General features: G+C 40.8%; 1 protein-coding gene across 1 annotated transcript in view; it reads right to left on the reverse strand.

The window, feature by feature from the left end:
• ADAMTS3 (ADAM metallopeptidase with thrombospondin type 1 motif 3) overlaps nucleotides 1-22,324 on the reverse strand; it is a 232,567-nt gene extending 210,243 nt beyond the window's left edge. The window contains exons 1-2 of the mRNA XM_028506934.2: nucleotides 21,750-22,324; nucleotides 20,423-20,450 (exon numbers count right to left, since the gene is read on the reverse strand). Of these exons, the coding sequence (XP_028362735.1) occupies nucleotides 20,423-20,450; nucleotides 21,750-21,818 (97 nt within the window). The 5' untranslated portion in view covers nucleotides 21,819-22,324. The remainder of the gene's footprint in view (nucleotides 1-20,422; nucleotides 20,451-21,749) is intronic.
• Between the last annotated feature and the right edge of the window lie 967 nt (nucleotides 22,325-23,291).

Genomic DNA, 23,291 nt, shown 5'->3' on the forward strand with positions numbered 1-23,291 from the left:
GCTACATCACATCATGTCCCAAAAATCCCAGAACGTTTTCAGAAAATGAGAAAATGGGAAGAAAAGAAGAAATAATAATCTATACATTGAACACACTGGTATTAGTTAGTCAAGGGCAAGTGGCATTGTCATTTTGCACCATGTTCCCTACATGGGACATATATTCTTGAATACAAAAGTGTATTTGGGGTCCACCTGACAACATGGGTGGCCACTTACGTGCCAAACTGAATTTCATTTTTAGAACTTCATTCCCCTCATTTGGTCAATGTGAGTATTATTTTCGCTAAAATGCAAGCATCCTTGGGAATAATAGATGGTACACTGAATGAACCATTATCCTTGAAGGCAGAAGACAGTGGATACTGAAAGAAATGAGGGGGCAACAGGATGAAGAAAGCATGGAAATAGAAATCTGAGAGTATGAATTAAACAGTTCCCCACCTTCATAATTCTAGCCTAAGAGTCGTCCTGTGGTCTGTTAAAGGGCCCAGAAAACATATGATTCACAATTACTGCTCACTTATAGAAACTGCATGTATGTCATCCAATGGAGTTTGAGACCCATAAATGAACCCACAATCTATACTTTTAAATATCATTATATAATCACTATGTTTCCATTATTCTCCTGCTTTTTAAATATTTTAAACAATGTGCAAAGTACCAGAAGACAAAGGCATTTTGCAACTTGGGAATTTCTTGAGTACATGTTTGTAATCATTATGCCACTTACAATGACCAATGGGTTTAAACAAAATGTCTCTCTTTATTGAATGCACAGAGTAAGTAACAGGGTTGCAAACATTTATTAGGCAGAGAAGGAGTCGGGACTGTCCTATCCCAGAGACAGTGAAGCCTGACCCCGGGCGGGAGCGCGGTTACGCAGCAGCAGGATCCCTGTGCCAGAGGTGCTCCATGTCTTCATCAAGGACCTGCACTAGGCAGTACTGTAAGCACAGACACAGAGATGGGCTCCCTGCCACCACCTCTGGTGAATACCTTTGGAAATTCTGGTTTAGGGAAATGACTCGAAATTTTAGGGAATGAACTCAGGTGTCACAGCAGTGGAGTGATGAAGGGTAGTAAGGGATGGATCGGGATCTGGCCTGACAAAGTTTACCCCAGATTGGTTCCTGAGGATAAGAACTTCCCACTCAACCTGGCATTCCCAATATACTCTAAAAGAAGATTTTAGACTCTTCAGGGTCTCCTGTCAGTAGGATTTGTTTAATATGTGTTCGGGTGGCAGTGCAGGTAACTAAAGAACCTAGGCTTTGTCTAGGCTGCTCCACACTCTGACTTACTGTCCAAGACCCATGAGCATCTGGCTGCACCAATAATCCCAGTTATAACTCTTTCTCTAACCATCCATTCACTGTTTCATGGGAAGGAGAAAGCAATGCTTAGTTTTAATACATGGATTTCCCATCTCCACTGAAAGGAATTCACACAACCAAAGTCTAGACAATATACTGATACCTGGATTAAGTGACTGGACAACAAGAAAATTTAATAAGAATGCAGGGAGGCTCCTCCACACCCAAGGGGATACCCAGAGCCTCATGCTTAACAGTAAACCATACATTCCAGACTCACTGGGACAGTTCCGTTTTTCCTGTCAGACAGCATGTTCTGAACCTTTTCTCATAATAAACATGGTGTATTGCTACAGAGCTTTGTCTTGTGTAATGCTAATTAGTAAATCACTCCTAAGACATGCACATAAGAAACATTCCTGAAATTAAAGCTTGACTGAGTCATTTTCCAAGTGGAAATTAAGGCAATCAAGGAAGAAGGTGCACTTAGTGGCCTTCCAGGCCTCCATCCCTGGACGGTAAATTAACAAACTGACAAAGGAGCTACCTCTTCACCTGCCATTTAATAGCAGAATAAGTCCTGGGCTGTGCTTTGTGCTCGAGAATGTACCATCTCTAATTCCCACAACAGTCACAGGAGGTTGGTATTATGGTCCCTAGTTTATAAATGAGAAGACAGGACTAGAAGGCCTGACAGTAGCCAGCAAGAAGCCAAAGGAAAATTTCAATTCTGACCATTTTGAAATTGAAGGTCATGCTCCTGCACTCTTATTCACTTCCGAATATGTGGAACATCTTACTATCAGCTTGTCATTTAAAAGCTGATTTACAAAGGAAAACTGCCACAAGAATGACGACACTCTGCCTACCACAGCTGGTCAACTGATTATTCTTCCAGTGTAGTTTCAAAAATTTCTGTAAAAGGCTCTTAAATTCTCAGTCTTTGGGAGAAAACAAAAAGGGTGCTGGGTAAAGCTCACAGCAATAAAAGCATTTAATCTCAGATTACAATCACATAATAAAACCAAATAATATCAGATGTTAATTTGCTGCATTGAGAAATTACACATTTCACAGGTCTAAGTACTCCCACAAAGCAATGCAGCCTATAGTTAAAGAATAAACCACAGAATCGGAAAAACAGCAAGTTAACATATGCACTTGAACAAGTTCCTCATTTTTCCTCTGACTCAGTTTCCTCATTTGTTAGTGATAGTTCCAACTTCATAGGTTTGGTGAGAGGATTAAATGAGATTATGTAAATAATTCAATTAAGATTAGCTGTTTTAACTTAAATATAAGTTAGCTACTCATTTCAATAATGCCCAAGTGCAATTTTTTAAAAGATTTTATTTATTTATTTTTAGAGAGGGAAGGGAGGGAGAAAGAGAGAGAGAGAGAAACCTCAATGTGCAGCTGCTGGGGGTCATGGCCTGCAACCCAGGCATGTACCCTGACTGGGAATCGAACCTGAGACACTTTGGTTCACAGCCCGTGCTCAATCCACTGAGCTATGCCAGCCAGGGCTCCAAGTGCAATTTTAATACAGGAAACTATTCAATTGTTAGCTGAGATGGCTGATAATTGGCCACATTTATCACAGCAACAGTTATGTACAGGTACTTGTGGGCCATAAATTTCACAAGCCCGGAGGGCTGAGGCCACTGTAAAGCCACCCTGTGCTCACTGGTTACGCCAGCATGCCCCACATGCAGTGCCTGGTCCGTCTCCCTGCTGTTATCTGCATACCATCTGCAATCTTACCTAAGAGCAAACTGTCCACTTGCATACCACATCCTAGATCCTCTTGCCTTTGCAAGAACAGTTTCAGCAATTGTCTTCTCTCTCTTTCCTCATCAATTTTCTCCAGATCACCAGATCATTCCCACCAGCAAATAAATAAGCTGCCAAATTTTCTATCTCTAACAAAAAATAAAAAATCCTTCTTGATGCCACATCCTCCTCAAGCTAATCCACTGCTTTGCTCCCCTTTATAGCAAAACACTTCAAAAGATTGACTAATTAGATGCCCCCTGATCCCCTCTTCCCATTCTTGTTCTTTCTCGAACCCGCTCCAGTCAGGCCCTTGTGGAGGTCACTAGGAACCCTTTGTTGCTGAAACCTATGGTCAAGACTGCATTTTCATACTTGCCCTATGAGCAGCATTTGACTCAGATTCTCCTTCCTCCCTGAAATACGTTTCTTAGTATTTAGCTTCCAGGACACCATTCTCCTGTGGTTCTCCTCTTTCCTTACTGGTCTCCTTCCTCCCTGTCCCTCAGCTCACGTATTCCCATAAACTGCATACACTGTCGTGCCAAGCACTCTTCTTCATCTTCCCTGTGCAGTTTGGTGAGCTTATCCTGTCCCTGACTTTGAGTGCCTTCCCAAACCTACATCTCTAGCCCAGGCTCCCCCCCGACCCCCACCCCCTCTGTGAGCTCTTCTTTTGTCAGTGCAGTTGCCTATGGACCCTGTGCATGCGGACATTCACTAGGTACCTCAACATTTACGAGAGTAAATTTCCTATCTTCTTGCTAAGTCTGTCTCTCACCTGTGTCAGGAAATGGCATATCTGCCCAGTTACTCAGGACAAAACTTGACTAAACCATCCTTAACCTTAATTCTTCTCATACCACACACCAAATCTCTCCACAAATTCTATTAACTCTACCTTCAAAATATCTCCAGACTCTGACCACTGCTCACCACCCTCCCTGCTACTACCCTAAGCCAAACAACCATCATCTCAGTTTTGAATGAACCTCATAACCACTCTCCTTGCTTCTGCTCTTCCCCTTCACAGGTTACCCTCAAGAAAGAGCCAGAGGAAAGTGGCAGATCATGTCATGCTTCTCAAAACCCATCCCAGAGTAAAACTGCTCACAGCCTAGCACTGGGAACCCTTGCATCTCAAGGTCACTGTACTTGCTGTTTCCTCTCACCAGTGTCTTTCCCCCAGACCAGTGCATGGGTCACCCCCCAGTTCCATCAGGCCTTTGCCTAAATGCGACCCCCCCACTGAGGTCTGTCCTGACCACCAGTGACCACCACATCACTATCACCCATTCATATGCTTCATTTCTCCACAAAACTTGTCACCATCTCAAACTATAAATTATATTTGTATGTTTATTTGTTTACTGCTTCTTTATACCTACTAGCATATAAGCTTCAGGAAGGCAAGGTTTGCTTATTTGTTTTTATCCATTCCCTTCACTACAGTTCCCCAGCACCTAAAACAGACCCTGAAGTCATTCAATAAATACTTGTGTGTGAATAAATGAATGAATGAGAGCAGTTTGAGCCTGAGGAAGCATCTGAAGTTCTAATGCATCCTCTGTATCCCAAATAGTAATTTATGACCAAGCAATCAATGCCAATAAACTACACAAGTGGTCCTGTACCTCTACAGCCAGAATTCTGCTTACAGACACATGCATTTCTCATAGCTCCTGCTGGCCCACAAATCAAACTTTTAATAGTACCCAGGTCTTACATTTTAAATTACTAAAAACAAAAATAAATTGATCTAGTCATTAAAAAAACCTCCTGGAAAGGAGACACAGGACCCCTCACACTTAAAAGCAGCAGCAGGAAATCAGCCTCCACTTTGCAATCCGTTTGGATAGTCATAGAGGTATAACTACACAGGTCACAAATAAAAACAGCCTTGAAAAATCATCTAATCTTTGCCTCTTTCTTACCATTAAGGCATCTCAAGTAGGTGGCATTATTTTTGCTTAAGTTAGAGAAAGAGTGCCTTTAACCTGTGCCTGCTCTGTGAGGGGGCAGTTTTCTCTTGGGTATCCCAGGCCTCTCCATTCTCAACTCACTCTTCACCTACCCAACCTCTTCCCCTAGTAAAGAAGAGTGAAGTATGTGATTGGTTAAGTCGGGGAAAAGTAAGAAATTTGCCAAGCTCTTGCCTGCCTCATCATTCCTCTTCCTGGGAAGGACTGTGATACGGAGCACATGTTCTCCTCCATGTCCCCAGGGGCAGGCCTGATCCACACCAGATGGGGTGCCCATCAGCCGGAACACTGCCTAACCACATGAGTGTCCCACACTTCATCCTGGCCTCTTTTGTAAAAAAATATTTTCACTGTGTCTTTAGATTTGCTATTTCTCTACCTGTTCAGAACCCAGGCAGGAAAGACGGCTATGTTTTTATTCTGGATCTCCTCAGAACCTTGAACTATCTTTAAGAAAAAGTATTGTCACATCTCTGCCAGCAGTCTAATTATAACACTAACAATTCTCATTGTCAGAGAATTCTCTCAAATCTAAATTCTTCATTCCAGATTTTAATTTAATGCCCTCTACCCCTTCGTACTGCATGAAAAACACCACATTCTTGTATAAAGGTTCATATATGTATGGGTGGCATAAGTGTACATCTGTACAAAAAAGGTTTTGAAGAGTTGGTATTCTATGTTTCCATATACTTACAGACCTTTGAGCTAGTCAGACTTTGCTTTAATGTCAACCATGTTAGACTTTTCCAATAGCTTCCAAATTTTGATCATTTCTGAGGCTTTGGACCCATTTACACATGTCTGTATTTAAGTACAATACCACACACAGAACAGGCCCTCAGTAAATACAGGTGAAAAGAAAGAAGTTGCCTCAAACAAATACTTGAATGGGACAGCTCTCTGTTGAGAATAACATGCCTTTTACCCTTCACATATCTAAAGCAAATTTCTAACTTTACCTGAATATTTAGCTTGCCTTCCTGACTTCATGATGTGCTAAATTTCTCAAACCTCCAGACTAGAAAACCAACTTCATTTTAACTCCCCCCACCCCAATACACATTAATATCATTCAAGTTCTACTGATTTCTCCTTAGGAATTTCTCCTCTTTCTTCAAATCACCTTCCAGTCCTTATCACCTCAAACCAAAAAGCTCTAAGTGTCAAGTCCAAACTCCCCACATATAATTTCTCATTACCAAATATTATATAAGTTGTACCAAAGTATTATGTAAATTATTGCCAGGAAAACTGTTTCAGTGCTCCACATTTAAAATGCCTAGGTTCTGGCAGCCAGCATTGGTTTGCAGCTTGGCCTCTCCCTGCCACCTCCAAGCCCAGCATAAGTGGCAACCACCTGCAGATCACTTTGTAGCTAATGCCAAGTAACCCAGGGCAGGACACAGGTTGCAGATGACCTTGGCCTGAATCTCCCACAAGGTCCCAGAACCAACACATCAGGTGGCCAGCTTCAGACCACACCAGAGCACCACCTGATCACCTCCACAACAACACACTCAAACAGCAGACTCAGCAGGCACCAGAGCCCTGCTAAAGTGAATCCTGCTCCATGGGGTGAGCCCCTGCACAATAGCTCCTCCACTATAGTCATGGCCAGTCCTGACAACCAATCAGCATGAGTGTCAACCCCTCCCATTGATGTGCCAGTAGCAATCAAGGTTCAACTACAACATACAACAGGAGGGCACAGACAACCCACACAAAAGACACTCCTAGAGCACCTGGCTCAGGTGATCAAAGAAATTGTGCCACTAGGCCCTACAGGGCACTTACAACATAAGGCCACTCTACAAAGACCAGGAGATAAAACAGCTCTACCTAATACATAGAAACAAACACAGGGAGGCTGCCAAATTGAGGAGACAAAGACACATGTCCCAAATGAAAGAACAGGACAAAGCTCCAGACAAAGCTCCACAAAAGCTCCACCAAACAAAATGCAGACAAGCAATATGTCAGATGCAGACTTCAAAATACTTGTACCAGTAAGAACTTAAACAAATAGATAAGAATCATAAAAAAGAAGACAGTAAACATAAAAAAGAATAAGTCACAAATGAAGAATACCACAACAGAATGAATGAAACTAATAGATAACAAGCAGACTGACAGCTCAGAGTGGGGCAGGGGGTCAGGGGTAGAGGGACAGAATGAAAAAGGAAAAAGGACTCATGGACACAGACAACAGTGTGGTTATTGTCGGGGGGAGGGTGGTATAAGAGGGATAAATGGTAATGGAAAACATACCCTTAAAAATAAATTAAATTTAAAAAGAATGCATTGGGGAATCAACAGTAGCTTAGATGAAGCAGAGGAATAAGTCAACAATTTGAAAAACAAGGTAGCAGAAGATACAATCAGAAAAGCAAAACAATAACAAAAAAGAATCCAAATAAATGAAGTTTAATGGGTTTCTGGACAATGTCAGGCACACCAACATTTGTATCATAAGGGTACAAGAAGAAAAGAGAGAGCAAGAGATTGAAAACCAATTTGAAGAAATAACAACTGAAAATTTCCCTAACCTGGTGAAGAAAATAGACATACAAACAAAGGAAGCACAGAGTTCCAAACAAGATGAATTTAGAGTGGCCCATACCAAGATATAACATAATTAAATGCTAAAGGTTAAAGACAAAAAGAGAATCTTAAAAGCAAAGTGAGAAAAGCAGTTAGTTATCTAATAGGGAGCTCCCATAAAAATATCAGCTAATTTTTCAACAGAAACTTTGCAGGAGAGAAGGGACAGGCAAAAAATATTTAAAATGAGGAAAAGCAAAAACCTACAACCAAGATTACTGTATCCAGCAAGGCTATCATTTAGAATTGAGAGAGATAAAAAGAGCTTCTTTCCCAATAAGAAAAAGTTAAAAAGGAGTTCATCACCACCAGAGCAATAACACACCAAAGGTTAAAGTGACTTCTTAAGGAAGAAAAAAAAGATCTAAAATACAAAATGTGAATAATAAAGTGGCAATAATTACTTCAAATGTAAATGGATTAAATGTCCCAATCAGAATACATAGGTTGGTTGAATGAATAAGAAAATAAAACTCTTATATATGCTGTTCACAAGAGGCTCACTTCAGATCCAAAGACACAGACTGAAAGTAAAGGGATGGAAAAATATATTTCATGAAAATGGAAACAAAAGAAAAGCTAGGATATCAATACTTATACCAGACAAATAGACTTTAAACAAAGGCTTTCACAAGAGACAAATAAGAACCAAGTAATTCCGCTTCTAAGTATTTACCCAGAAAAACCCAAAATACTAATTCAAACAGATATATGCATCCGTATGTTCCTTCAGCATAAGTTACAACAGCTAAGATATGGAAGCAACCTAAATGTTCATCAATAGATGAATGGATAAAGAAGAAATGGTGCATATATACAGTGGAATATGACTCAGCTGTACAAAAGAATGAAATCCTGCCCTCTGCAACAATATGGATGGACCTAAAAGGTATTGTGCTGAGTGAAATAAGTCAGAAAGAGAAAAACAGATACCATACGATTTCACTCATATGTGGCACCTAAAAAAAATAAATGAACAAACAAAACAGAAACAAATTCATAGACACAGAAAACATTCTGATGGTTCCTGTGGGGAGGTGTGTTGGGTAATAGTGAAAAAAGGAAAGAGATTAAAAAGTACAAATGGTACTTACGAAAGAGTCATGGAGATGTGAAGTATGGCATAGGTAATATAGTCAATTTTAATAATTATGCATGGTGCAGATGAGTACTAGATTTATGAACACTTGATAAGTTATTTAATATCTAATCACTATGTTGTATACCTGAAACTAATATTGTATGTCAACCATAATTGAAAAATACAAAATGTTCTAAATAAATAAATAATAAAATGCCTAGCCTCTACCACTTACTATCTTTGTGATTTTGGTCCCTTAAGACTCTTTAACACATCATTACTCATCTGTAAAAATAAGGGTAATAGTATCTAATTCATAGGATTGCTGTAAAAACTAAATGGCCTAATCTAAAGTGCTCAGAACATTGTTTGGCACATAGTGCTCAGTAAATGTTAAGCATTAATATTACCACGTTATTCTCTCTGAATAGTGTAAGTAGCTATTATTACTTTAGGATAAAAATTGCTTGAAAGACCATGTACTAACAAAACCCTCTCACTTTACAAGTAAGAAAGTGAAATTCAGAGAATAGGTAACTTAAGCGCATCAAAACTTAACTTTGATGTTTAAGGCCCCCTGCACTCTATCCCTAATTTCTTCTCAACACCATCTGACTATTAGCCTACCACAACATTCTGATCTGCCTTCATAGCCCCGCTCCACTTTACCACTCAGGGTAGAAGAACTGCTGCCTTTCCTTCATCTATGCAAGTTCAACCCACCCCCTCCGATTTATTTCAAGCCCCATCTTTTCCAAAAAATCTTTCCTGCTAACATGTCCAGAGTATAGCCTTCCTGGTCTAAACTTCCTTATTCTCACTGTCGTACACTGTCTGTATAAAAGTTATAAAAATCTCTATAGAAGAAAATTACACGCTTATCTCTTGTCCTTGGAGAGATTTTTATGCTCTTTGGGACAGACATGTGGGATCTTGACTGTGTTTAAATGTTCCCAGTGTACATCAGTCTTTAGGGGAAAACGAAATCAATGATTATTTTTGGAAGTGGGAATTCTTGGGAGGGAGGGCTCTCACAGAATAACACTGTGGCCCATGCTCTGGGATCCTCCTAGACCAGGAGGTCTCCTAACTCCTCCTAACTCCTTCACGCATTCAGTCACATATGCATACAGCTGAGGACAGGAAGTTTGGTATCTTTCTAAGTATGTTGTAGAAAGATACACAACTATCTTTGAGGTATACTAGAGGTCCCCAGCACATCTGGAAAAACCACACTATGGAACAGTTCAGAGAACAAAAGTGTTCAGTAGTACAATCAACACCATGAAGACCTGGAGTGACTGCAGTACAAAGCTCCCATATTTATCAGCAATCTTTAGCTGATCTAAATAATTCCAAAGGCATCCCAGGCACACAGATTATTGAGATACCATGATTGCTGCAATGTGGCTTTCATCCCAGGCAAGGAAGGGGGTAAGGTATGATGGCTGAGCACTAAAGGTCTGGAGTCAGAAAGCACTGTGTTTGAAACCTGGTTGGTTTCAAACTGATATACTCTTTGGTATCCTGCAAGCAAGTTATGAAAAGTAAGGCTCAGAGAAGTCATCTGTAAAACAGGGATAATAATAGGAATCAAATGAGGCAAGTCTCCTGCAGGGGCTGCCTAATACCATTTCAAAAAACAAAAAATTAGTTGATGTTATCACCACCATACCATCATCGTCCTCTAGTTAGAGCTACAGAAGCATGAAGTCAATTTCAGACTCCTTCCATCCCAATACCCCTCAGGCCTCTGTCCCCCCTCTATCCCCAACCCTGCCTCATATTTCTGATATGGTTAGAAGAGACTGCATGTCAACACAGGGTCTCAAGTCCAGGCTGGCTGTCACAACCCAGGCTCCATTAGTCAACCCAGAGACTGGGATTCCCTCCCGAGAATTGGCTGATTGCTCTATTATGAAAAGGCAGTTCACACAAGTAATTTCCTTTATCAGGTATAAATTCTCAGTATGCAACAATCTGGCCACAAGAATAAAATCAAGTAAGCATTTTCAAGATCTGCTAAAGAAGTAGCTCCAACAAAAACATTTCCAAATCCCGAGCCAAAGGAAAGAGAATGACTTTCATCAGAAATGACAGGAGCCAGCTGCTCCAGGAAAGATGTGAGCGGGGTGAAGAGTGGACCTCAGAAAGGGCACCACACGCCAAAGGGCTCACCAAGGCCGTAAACACTAACAGAGAAGGGGGCACATCTTCTCTGGAAGGCAATTAAAAATTAATTATGACACAGGCTGAACTTTTGAATACAGCCAGATTCTTTGTCCTCACTTCATCTCCTCTAGGTCGAGAAACTCTTTGATGTTTTTTTTTAGTTGCAAACCCATTTTCACAAAGAGTTTTTATCAACCTATTTCAGGAAAAAAACAAAAAGGTGTTTTGAGGATTATTCTGGTGGGCAGGACAGAGGAGAACAATGGGGAGGGAATGGGGACAGTTGTAATTGAACAACAAAATTTTTAAAATTAAATACATATTAATAACATTTTTAAAAAGAAAGAACAAAGAGTTGTACACTTAAAAATTCTTCTCATTTTTGTAATCTGGGTTTTTGTAAACAACTGTTGCAATTGCACAATGTTTATGTTCAAGAGAGTCGTTTAGGAAAGAACAGCTCATTCTTTACTGTTCCAGAATATGAAATCAGGTAAGAGAAGATCTTTCAGGAAACTTTAAAAGCCTGAAGAAAAATATTAGTTTTAAAAAACCACAAGTATTTTTCTTTTCTGCTACGTCTAAAGATAGTCAAATAATCAATAATAGGATAACAAGTAGAAGAGAATTATTTTTTTAAGTGAGGCCCAAATGCCAAAATTTTAACATTCCAATCTTAGTTTTTAAAGAAGCACTTCTACTGGCTGTATTTATCATCTTGCAGACTCAAGAGCTATATTAGGCATTCTAAAAATTAATACTTCTCATACATCTTACAATTGGTTGATATATAATACTTTTAAAGGCTAATTTGAGTACAGAATTTAAAGCCAGGAAAATCAGCATTTGTCTCCAGGGCCAAAGGCTGGGGAAAATATGACAGATAAGAAATGCGGATAGCATTTTTAAAGACTTTCACTGAAACATTACTTGCGGTAATTATATTTTCCAACTCTAAAACACTCTGACTCATGGTTTAACAAAAGTATGAGAAACTGGGACAGTTCACAAGGCCACTGGATTAGTTTCCTGTCGCTGCTGTAACAAATAACCACAAACTTGGTGACTTAAAATGACACAAACTTGTTATGCCATAGTTCTAGAGGTCAAAGCCAGAAATTGGTCACACAGGGTAAGATCAAGGTGTCAGCAGGGCTGCATTTCTTCTAGAAGTTCTAGTAATAATCTGTTTGCTTGCCTTTTTCGACTTCCAGAGGCTACCTGCATTTCCTAACTCGTGGTTCCCTTCCTCCATCTTCAAAACGAGCAACATCCACCATGTCTTTCTTATGTCGCCATCTTTCTTTCATCTACCTCTTTCACTTGTAAGAACTTGCCCTAGATAATCCAAGATAACCTCTTTATTGTTAAGGTCAATTGATCAGTATCCTTAATTCTACTGCAAACTTAATTCCTCTTTGCCATGTAATGGAATATTCACAGGTTCCCGAGATTCTGAAGTGGACATCTTTGGAGCCATTATTCTGCTTACAGCAGCCACCAGTTCCCATGCAGCGTGCTGGGAAGTCCTCACATCTGTGGCACTATTGCACATGTGTGCCACCCCAGCATCCCTCCCACACTCCATGCCAATATTCCCTCAGGTTAACCATCCCACACTCCACACTTAGTCCCTATAAGTCAAGGGTTGAATATCTTAACTGAGGCCAATCAGAACACTGCATCCCTGACCACAGTGAATGGTTCAGGAATAAGTTTATGACTCAAGCTAGGTAGCCAATAAAAGCCCTACCAAGAACATTCCTAGAGCTGTCAGAAAATAAGGGTTCTGTCTAGTGGGATGAAAGGTAGATTGATAGCCTAGAGCTGCTGATGATAGTATTTGCCACTACTCTTGTCAGCAACTGGTGGGGGCGGGGGTGTCGTAGACATGGCCATCTAATCCTGATAGTGACATAAAATGAACATAGAGGGAAAATGAGGAAGGAAGGAAGGAAGGAAGGAAGGAAGGAAGGAAGGAAGGAAGGAAGGAAGGGAGGGAGGGAGGGAGGGAGGAAGGAAGGAAGGAAGGAAGGAAGTTAGCTCAAAGATTGAGAGAGAGATTGATTCCTGACATCATTCTGAGTTCTCAGATCCAGCTGTACTTGACTCTGATCACATGACCAATTTTGTTTTCCTAACCAGTGTCAACTTGGTTCCTGTTTCTTGCATTCAAAGGAGTCACAATTAATATAAGAATTTTCTCTCAATGAAATGGAAAGAAGAAATTTTAATAAAGTGAACAGAAGAGAAATAGGTAAGGTGGAATTATTTGGAATAGCTGTTATTGCATCACTGCTTACTCAACTCTCTTCCTCTACTACTACAGTCCTATGAATTAAGCAACACCTCATTATCAACAGAAAGATAATATATGAAAACAGAACTCTCAAAGAGTTGTCACATGGTGAGCTGAGTGGTTGGATAGTTTATAAGTCTACAGCACAGAAAATTAAAGTCCCTGGAAACTCATGGTGTCAGGCAGACCTGTCAAAAATGCAAGAGATTGGAATGAAATGGAGCTCCCTGAGTAAAAGTGTTTTTTAAAAAGCACAATACTAAGACATACTACTAGTACTATTATTCTAGTTTGTGTACCATGTTCTAGAATTGTATAAGTCCTTTACAATTGTACAAAGTAAGCAGTAGAAGTATGCCTGTGTTACACACAAGAAAGTGATGCTTTCAGAGATTAAAGGCATCAGCTAGACAGCAGTGGAGTCAAGGTTTTAAACCACATGGTGAACAGTCTGTGCCCCTGACCATCTAAGGGAGGGAAGGCGACAAATACTAACAGGTATTCTACTGGATATACTGAGTAGGCTGAAGATCAAGGAATGGACTCTACATGTAACAGAGAGAAGTTTTTACACATAAAAGAAAGAGAATTCAAATCATATGGATAATAATTTTAATCATTCCTTTTATTTGCATATGTACATATAAAAATATGTGTACTATATGTGAAGAAAATTATAGGAAATGTGATTTAATATCTAAGACTACAGTATTTAAAGAGTCATAGATTTAATCCTATTTACTTTCTACAAAATTTCCTAAGTATTATTTATGATTTATCAGTCACTTCAAGAACAAGATAGACTGTTGCATGCTGCTCGCAATTTGTTCCAAATGCCATAAAGGTTCATCGTGCTGAATTTGTGGCAATCATCTTTATAAACAGGAGACTGACATTTTACCACAAAATCTTTCCCAGGGATTTACAGTTAGTCAGCAAAGTCCTGTAAACGTATTTGGAAAATTAGGATGAATCAATTACATGTGGGAACAGAGATTTCAAAGCTGGGAAACTCTTCCCACGCATTGCTATCCATTCTAAAGGACAGACAAGCCTCAAACTCTATCCTATGATGTGGATGAATCTTTTCACAGTACAAATAAAATTACAAAACATTTTAATAATATAATTGGCCATCCTTTTGGGTACTTGATAACCAGAAAATAATTAATTCGGTCCTTCTTTTAGAGATTGTATAATCAAATATTTAAAAATCATATTCAAATTTCAAGAAGAATAGAGACAACATTAATGTAGAATTAATATTTTTTAAATCAAATATGTTCATATATTGCTAGTGGGAGTTTGGCTCATACAAACTTTTTTTAATGTCACTTATTAAAATATATCATGCTAACTTGGTTTTACTCAGTCATCAGGTTCTAGGTCTCTCTCCTAAGCAGTCACTCGATCAGCAGGTAAGGACTTACAGACAACAGAGCACAATGACATTCACTGTCATGAGAAAACAAATACCATAAATTGAGGTTTTTTAGTATGATGGGATTAAAATGTTTACAAGGAGTCTTTAATGATAAAGAAATTATACTAAAATATGAAACAAAAACAGGTATACAAAAACCATCCAACCTGTATACTCAGAAAAGACTGAATGATATGCTAAATGGTAACAGTAGTTTTGTATTTGGGATGATTGTCAAAAATTGTGGAAATACAGAAAAATTAAGGAAGATGATTACAATAGGCACATGTAAAACTTCTATAATCAGAGCAAAAACTCATTAATTAAAGGAATAATTCAACAATTTGTAAAATAGAAATTGCACAGCTTAGGAGTAAAAGCTGATCTCTAGTAGAGGGATGCTGGAGAGAAGGTCCCTGAGATTCTGGTACTGCAATCCTGTTTGAGGAAGTATCAGAGTTTTATCTCAGTCATCACTGTCAATATATCCAGTCCAAGTGATGCAATCAAAGTCTTCATATTGAAGTCATGCATGATTTTACCAGACAATTTGGAACTGTCCCTAATGGATTTTCAAGGTAATCTGGGTTGGCTACCCACAAGCAAAGAATATTTACAGATAATCATCCTGGAAGCAGAAGTGACCTTGAAGATTTCTTAACATTTCTGAGCAATGTCATTATTTGGTTAAATGACAAGGGCAAATACTGAAAATATGTGGAAGAAATACTTCAGATAAGTAGCAATAATAAGTTACTGGTGATAGATAACCTGCTGAATTTAACAACATCTTCGTCTAAGAAGCTTAAAGCAGAAATATTAACCATTATAATGCTCAGTGGAGAGATGGAAGCTAAAGCAGTGAAGTGCATGATCTTTAATCACAAAGAAAAATAATGGCTTGGGTAGCTAAAATTCTAAATTTTACAGAGGATTTGTTTAACCCTTCTTTGAACCATACCCTTTAGCACTGCTGCTGACAAACTGGATTGATAGACTTAAATCTTACCTAATTTTATTTCCCTTAATGCTAGCAACAGGGCAAATGATCCCAAGCAGACTGCAGTGTAAAGTTAGTGGGCATTCAAAACTTGCACATAATTCAGTTAAATTTGCCAAATACTTATGAAGTACCAAAAAGGAAAGTGCATAAAAACCAGTAAGCCTAGGTCCCTAAGCTTTGTGAAGTGAAAAGAGTAGTCACACGAAGTACAGACAACACTGAATAACTAATTGTATAGACACTGTCGCCATCCTTGTTTCTTGTGGACCAATTAAACTTGGAGAGTGACACAGAACAAGAGCATTTAAAGAAATTCAGAACACACATAAATCCCAATGTGACTATACCCCGCTTGCTAAATTTACTCGTTGAATAAAAAATATTTGATGCCCTGGCTGGTGTGGCTCAGTGGACTGAGTGCCAGCCTGAGAACCAAAGGGTCACCGGTTCAATTCCCAGTGAGGACACACACCTAGGTTGCAGGCCAGGCCCCCAGGAGGCAACAACACATTGATGTTTCTCTCCCTCTCCTTCTCCCTCCCTTTCCCTCTCTAAAAATGAATAAATAAAATCTTTTAAAAAATATTTGAGTACCCACAACGTACTTTACTGCTTTACTAGGGATACAGCAGTCATCAGGACAAAGTCTGTGCTCTCATGAGGACTACAGTAGAGGAAATGCTTACTATATGCCAAGGACTAGGTGAAGTGACTCATACTAATCCTTGAAAACCAAATAAATACCAGTGAATTACTAAACTATTTCTCAATAAACTGTATATTTGAGAGAACAAGAATAGCAACTTTATTTTGTTAAGAATGAAATGCAATTGAATTTGAAGCTGGGAAGCAGAAATAGGCACAGAAAGATGAATATACCCCAATTCCAGGAGAAGGGGTGATGGAAGAAGGATAGCTTGACACCAAAGGCTCACAATGACATTTCTTCTAGCGATGCTCAGGCAAGCTCAGAATGGTCACTTATAAAATAAACTGACTCAGAGAATTCTTTTTCAGATGCTCCAATTTCTACAGAACTATGATTATTTTCTAAGCCACATGTGTCACAGAGCAAACCTCCTTACCCAACTATGGTAGCCAGCCAGCTGCCCACAGTTACCCTAGGCCTCCTACCAAGGCCATATTCTGAGTCAGAAATGAAAGAATTAACTGATATGCCACAAAAGTGTGTTAATAATCTCATGAAACACACCTACACATATACACACAGTGCATATACATTCACACGTTCATGTAAGTGCTTGTGGATGGGTGTATGTAAGTATATACAGGTATAAAGAAGTAGGTAGGTGTTTCTTCCCTGGTTGATAAAGGAGGAGAGAACTAGGTCACAGTTCAAAACTTATTTGACCATTTTCTCTAGGGCAAATCATACTTGCCTACACAAAAAGAGGGCATTTTCCCACTGGGCAGAGAGAGAAGGAAAGAAGCAATATCCCCATAACACACTATATAGGTGATATATCTATACATACTCTTTCCTGCCCCCATGACAAACTGCCTTCTTTCTATCTTTTGGGTTGGCCAAAAAGTCCATTTAGCTTTTTATGTAAAATAGAAGACATATTTTTCATTTTCACCAATAACTTTATTGATTTGGATATTCTGAGTATGTCTGTTCTGTCTTGCTATTGGCTTCTAGTAGGTAGACGGCAGGGGTGCTGCTAAACATCTTCCAATGCATAAGACAGCCCCACAGCAAAGAATTATTTGGCTAAAATGTCAATAGTACAAAGAAACTTCACAAATTCCTTTTGACACATTTAATCCATTATAGCGCCTTCTCCATACAACGCACAAATCTTTTTTTGCATCTCAGTTGCTTTTTCACCTTTCTGGAAGTAATAAAGGATAATACACCAAAACTATTGCATATTTTCTTCTACATTCAATATTGAAGTGGCTGCACAAAAACTCACCAATTTTAATGTTTTTTTTAAATGCACACTGATATTACAGCTGTCACAATAGAATCTAACAAAAGTGTTTCAAATAAAGTTTATGACAACTAAGCATTACTAGAGCCATCAGACAGAACTTTTTGGCCAACCTAATAAATAAAAGCCTTTCTAGTCTATAGAAGCATATCAAATATATATTTTTAAAAATTGGTTTCCTAAGCCACATATGAAAGAGCACATATTGTAGGACTCCATGTATAAAAAGCACACACAATAAAACCTGGAAAAATTAATTGATGCTGTTGGAAGTCAAGAGAGTAGTTACCCTTCATGAGGGGACAGGGGCACAAGCACTAGTAATGTTCTCCTTATTGGTCCAGGTACATGGAAGTGTCCCCTTCATGAAGAATCAGCAAGGTATACACTTATGTGCACTTTCCTGCATGCATATTATACTTCAATAGAAAGTTGTTTTAAAATTTAGCTTCCTAATAATTTACACCTTGTCACTAATTTATATTGCTCTCTTCCTGAGACATTATATTATCCAGAGATTATTCAGAGCCATGGTATTTTCTCTAGCAACAAATATAAATTGATTAATTCTATAAAGTTTATTAGTCTTTCCTAATTACACAACTGATCAAATAGAACCTCTGGGCAGTTTCATAAGATCACTTTTAAATCAATTATTGTATAGAAAGTTAATTATTTTAGAGGTCTGCTTCTTACCAAACCTCCCTATTAGCAACTCCTTTACACATGGGGAAGGGGGAGAGAAACCTCATTATTGTACATGAAACTTTTTAAAAACATACTTTCAAATCATACACTTTTGGTATCACAAGACTTGAGTCAAAATCTAGTTCTATCTTTATTTTTTTCACTTCACTCCACTTGACAATGGTAAATTAATATGATATTAATAAAGGGGAGAAATCCCAACAAGCTAAGGAACTTGGGAGCAAGGAACTCTCCAGCAACGCAACCTAAGAGCACCCTGTCCTCCAGTCTTTCATATTGTTACTCACCTCCCTCCTACCAAATTTTAAGCACACTCATACTACTTTCTTCCCTGCAGAAAAGGGCCACTGAAGAAATTTGTAGTGACAAAAGCACTGGACCAAAGTCTTACCCAGGTGTCTTACATGACAGCATGATGATTCTATCTGAAAATTTAATCAAAGCAATAGTTTTTCTTTTTCCTTCAGTGGAATGGATTACCTTAAAAGGGTTTTTTAATTCACATATTGAAAAGTTGGGATGTTTCAGTAAAAGAATGTTTTAAGTACTAAAAGTAAGACTGCTTTCTTTCCCCAACTAGTTTGGGAATTAGTTAAAAAAAAATCCTTCTTTAAAAAAATATATATTGATGGCTGAGTGCTATCAACTACAAATGACAAATGTCTCTTTATAGACTCTGTGTTTTGAATGCAATTTTCTATCATTCTCTCCCCCTCTGTGCTGCTCTTACTATGAAGGTTTAAGCTTGGGGAATTGTTCCATCTATGTTAAGCAGTGAGTAGGAAGGCTGATACACAACTACATATAGATATACAGTTAATCTGGAGCTGGATCTTGGGGTCCACCCACTAGTTTACAAGTATGGAATTCCTAAACCACACACCTCTCCAGCTTTCCACTAAGCACTACAGCAGATAATTATGTAACCTGTCAAACTTCATGTTCTTTAAGTCTAAAATGGCACAATAGTGTCCATAATGTATAGTTTGGTTGCAAGAATTAGATGACATAATGCACAAAAAGCAATCAGCACTGCCTGGCACACAGTACATGGGCAATGACTTGTAACTATGTTTGCAGTAATAAAAACTCTTCATCTGAAGGATGACTTTACAATATCACTTGACAAATACAGAATTTACACAGACTAATACTCTGCCAAAAAGAAAAATTATCTCTTAAAGTAACCCAAGTTAAATGGGTGTAAAAAGGCTTTGAGTGGAGCATGGCTCCTTGCCAGATGACTTTCAGTCTCTGAATGCAGAACAAATATATTTTTATAAACAGGTCCAAAAAAGACCACAGACTTTGCAGCAATCTGTTACAAGTCACTTACACTCTCTGAGCCTCAGTGTCCTCACCCATAAAATGGGAATCATAACCACAGTGTCAGGTAATACTGGGGTTTTCGATGTTATTTGCAAAAGGCCTAACAGTATCTTGCACATCAACAGGGAATCATTTTAAAGTAGACAGAATAAAGGGATTCATCAGAGGTTTTGTTCAAAACTGGAAAATTTTTAAGAGAAAAATTTCCATCCTCTGAACTTCATTTTTCCTTTCTTTGTAGCATTCTTACACTTTGTCTTGTGCTCGAATCAGTTGTGCTTCTCCTAAGGCCACACAGGTTGATCTGATTTTATTTATCTCCATGTCTTCTTCCAGCCCTACACTGCAGTCCTAGAACCTACCAGTGGCTTGTCCAAAGACAATAATAAAATGATCCTTGAAATGTCCAACTGCAGGAGGCTTTTTACTCTAACTCAGCCTGAGGAACACAGGATTCTTCTTCAGAAAAAGGAAGACAACAGAAATATTTGTAGACTACAAACCAATTTTTTTAACATCAACGTGTGGTTGCCTCTAGAGCACCCCCTACTGGGGACCTGGCCTGCAACCCAGGCATGCACCCTGACTGGGAATCGAACCAGTGACCCTTTGGTTCACAAGCCGGCACTCAATCCACTGAACCATACCAGCTAGGGCCACAAATTAATTTTTTTTAACCACAGGAGAAATTTCAGAAACAATATTTTGCTTAGCTTACTTCATTTCCTACTTTCTGCTAAGATAAGTGTGACATCTGAGAACAAGTCTTACCGATTTGCACCATTTCTTCATTACCAGCCTGGAAAGGTGGGGGGAAAGAAAGAAAAAGAAACCGTTACTGGGTTTCATCTTATCACCCTGTGTGTTTTATTTCTACCATTAATGCTTTTCAGGAGCTAGCTAATCAGGAGATGCTGGATACTGGGATTGGTGCCTTCTAAAGGCTGCACCTGGGTTTGTAGAAGGTTCTTGCACGGTGAGCAAGAGCCAAATCAGTAACAATTCAGAGCAAGGAATTGTTTGCCCATTTTTATTTTAACTACATATTTATGAAGTTAGCAAAATTAAATACTGGCACTCAATATTTTCTCTGGAAACTCCAGATACTGGGTCATGATCAGAAAACAGTCTCTATATTACACGTGTGAAAAAGAAGCCTTAAAGGAGAGGGGCTGACTTATCAAATTTGAAGTCAAGACTAGACAATTCTATACTTTGTACCCTATGTTCAGACCAGGCAGTCCGGAGACTCTACAGAAACTCACAGACGCATTCTCTACTCAAAGCCCCACCAGCCCTGTGCTGATGTGAAGAATTACTACAATTGGCTGGGCTCCTGCAGCTCAGCTTCTGAAGGACTCTTCTCAGAGCATCGGGCTTCACCTTGAGTCTCCGAAGGGTGGGGGCTGGGCCAAAAAGAAACAGAGCTGCACTCTGCTTTAAAGAGGTGGAGCTGTGCAGAGGGGGAGGGGAGAGTAGCAGCCGGCGCCTCCAGCCTGTGCCCAGGAAAATGCAGGGCAGGAAACGTCCCCAGCCCCCTCCCCAACTGTCAAACCCCAGCCCCGCCGCAGTGCTCCCAGGACACGTGTCTACTGGATCGCTCCCTGTCCTACTCAAGGACTTCCTGAAACCCCCGCCTCCGGCTGCCCGAAAAAGCTGTGAGTCAGTGAGAAGAGAAAAGCCCCGCGAAGCTGACTCTGGCCGCAGCAACCAGAGCCCTGGGATCCTGGTCCCAGGTCCAGAACTTCACTGAAGCGCCCAGACTGCCCTCCGGAAAGGGGAAGCCCAGATGGGCCGGCGAGGATGCTAATGGGCTGCAGTTTGTCACCATTAATTATTACGAATGCCGCAAAGTGGTGGGGCCCTAGGTGTGACAAGCCGGGGCTCCCGGAGAGCAAGTCAAAACCTCTCGTGCAATTCAACCCCCCACCCCAAAAAGCCCCGCGCGCTGCGCCCAGCCCTCAAAACTTCGTTCCTGAACGCGCAAGATAACGGGGAAGGGTGGGAGGGGGAGGAGGAAAGAGAGGAGGGGAAAGAGGGGAGGAACTCTTTCGGGAAAAGGTTGGGTTTGAGTTTTTTATTATTATTTTCCACTTACTTGTCCATCAGCTGAAGTCCTAACCTGTACCAGAGCGGCTGCTATCAACCAAAGTGACAGGAGAACCATCACGAGTCGAGTTCACTTTTCAACTACTGGGCAAAGCAAGTGCCCAGAGCACACCCCCCCAAAATAAGTTTCTTTTAAAAAAATTAAAAAGAAAAAATGCAGAATTTGAAAAAACGGATCTTCTGTGCTTTGCTTCAATGAAAATGAAATTTGAGCTCTGAGACTGGCCCCCTCTGCTCTGCAGTTCTTTCCACTTCACGTTCTCACCCCGTCCTCCCAAAAGGAGCGAGCAGGAGCGAGAAGGTGCTGCGAGCCCGGCACGGGCTGAGCTGGGAGAGGGGGGAAGGGACTGGGGCTTCCACTATCTCTGCCCAGCGCGGCTTTTTCTAGGCTTTTCGAGCACCATTGGTCCCTAAGGTTAGAGCGGAGAATGCTTGGGTCCCCTGGAGTACAGCAGGGGGAAGTATTAGCGAGACAGAGGAGCGAGCGGGAGCGGGAGAAAGAGGCAAGGAGAGGGCGACTCCGCCGCGCGCACGGAGGTGGGGGCGGGAGGAGCCGAGGGGAGGAGGAGGAGGCAGGCGGAGGAGGTGGGAGGGGTGGGCCGCACGCCGGCTCCGGTGGCTGGCTAGGCGGCCGTCTGCTCGCGGTGGGCGACCCGCAGGGTGCTAATAAGGAGGCCAGAGCCCCCCCGGGCAGCTCCTCCCGCGGAGGTGCCCACGTCACGCGGGGCCCCGGCCCGTGCCCCCTGCCTGCGCCCGCGGCGGCGCTCGCGGGAGGACGGAGAGGAGAGGAGGGACCCCGCGGGCCAGCGGCCGCAGGCAAGGTCCGGGTTTGAAACCGCACGGGGGCTTGGGTGGTCGGTGCTCGACCCAAAAACCCGGATCCTCACTGTCACTGCGAGAGGGGCAGGGGAAGCGGAGGTCCGGGGCAGCCAAGAGTCCCGAGTGGTGGGACAGGCTTGAGTTAATTATAGGAAGAGGAAGGGTTCTGGGCTTTATAACGTTCACTTCGTCCAGCCTGCCCTGTCACCGGTGAGCACCCCTGGCACTTCCAGGTCTTTAGTGCTTGGCTATCGCCCCTTCAGACGCCAGTCGCCTCCCCCGTTTGGTGGGGGTGGTCCCTGCCCCCTTTAAGTTCTTGTTTATGCATCATTCGTTTATACTGATTTCAAAAGATACTGTGTCTCTTCCTTGACTCACTGGCTGCTTCTGTTTATCACTGGAGTACACAGGCCTCAGCGTCTCTTCCTCTCCCCAAGATTAAGTTATCAGATGATTTCTGCCCCCTGTGGCCCAGCGCTTCCAGGCAATAGATCACACCAACCTGAGCTCAAGAGCCCGTGGCAAATGAGTTTGCTGGAATCCAAACCCAGGTCCACTCCCTTGGGGTGGACTCCTGAGGGTGCTTTCCAGGGAGCAGAGGGGTGGAAAAGGACCGCACATATCTTGGACCACCACTGACCAGCTTCTAACAAACACTCACTCCCAAAAACAAACCATGAAAAAGGAATGATTAGGCACAAATTATACCATT

This window comes from Phyllostomus discolor, chromosome 1, assembly GCF_004126475.2.
Source record: "Phyllostomus discolor isolate MPI-MPIP mPhyDis1 chromosome 1, mPhyDis1.pri.v3, whole genome shotgun sequence".
NCBI classification, from domain to species: domain Eukaryota; kingdom Metazoa; phylum Chordata; class Mammalia; order Chiroptera; family Phyllostomidae; genus Phyllostomus; species Phyllostomus discolor.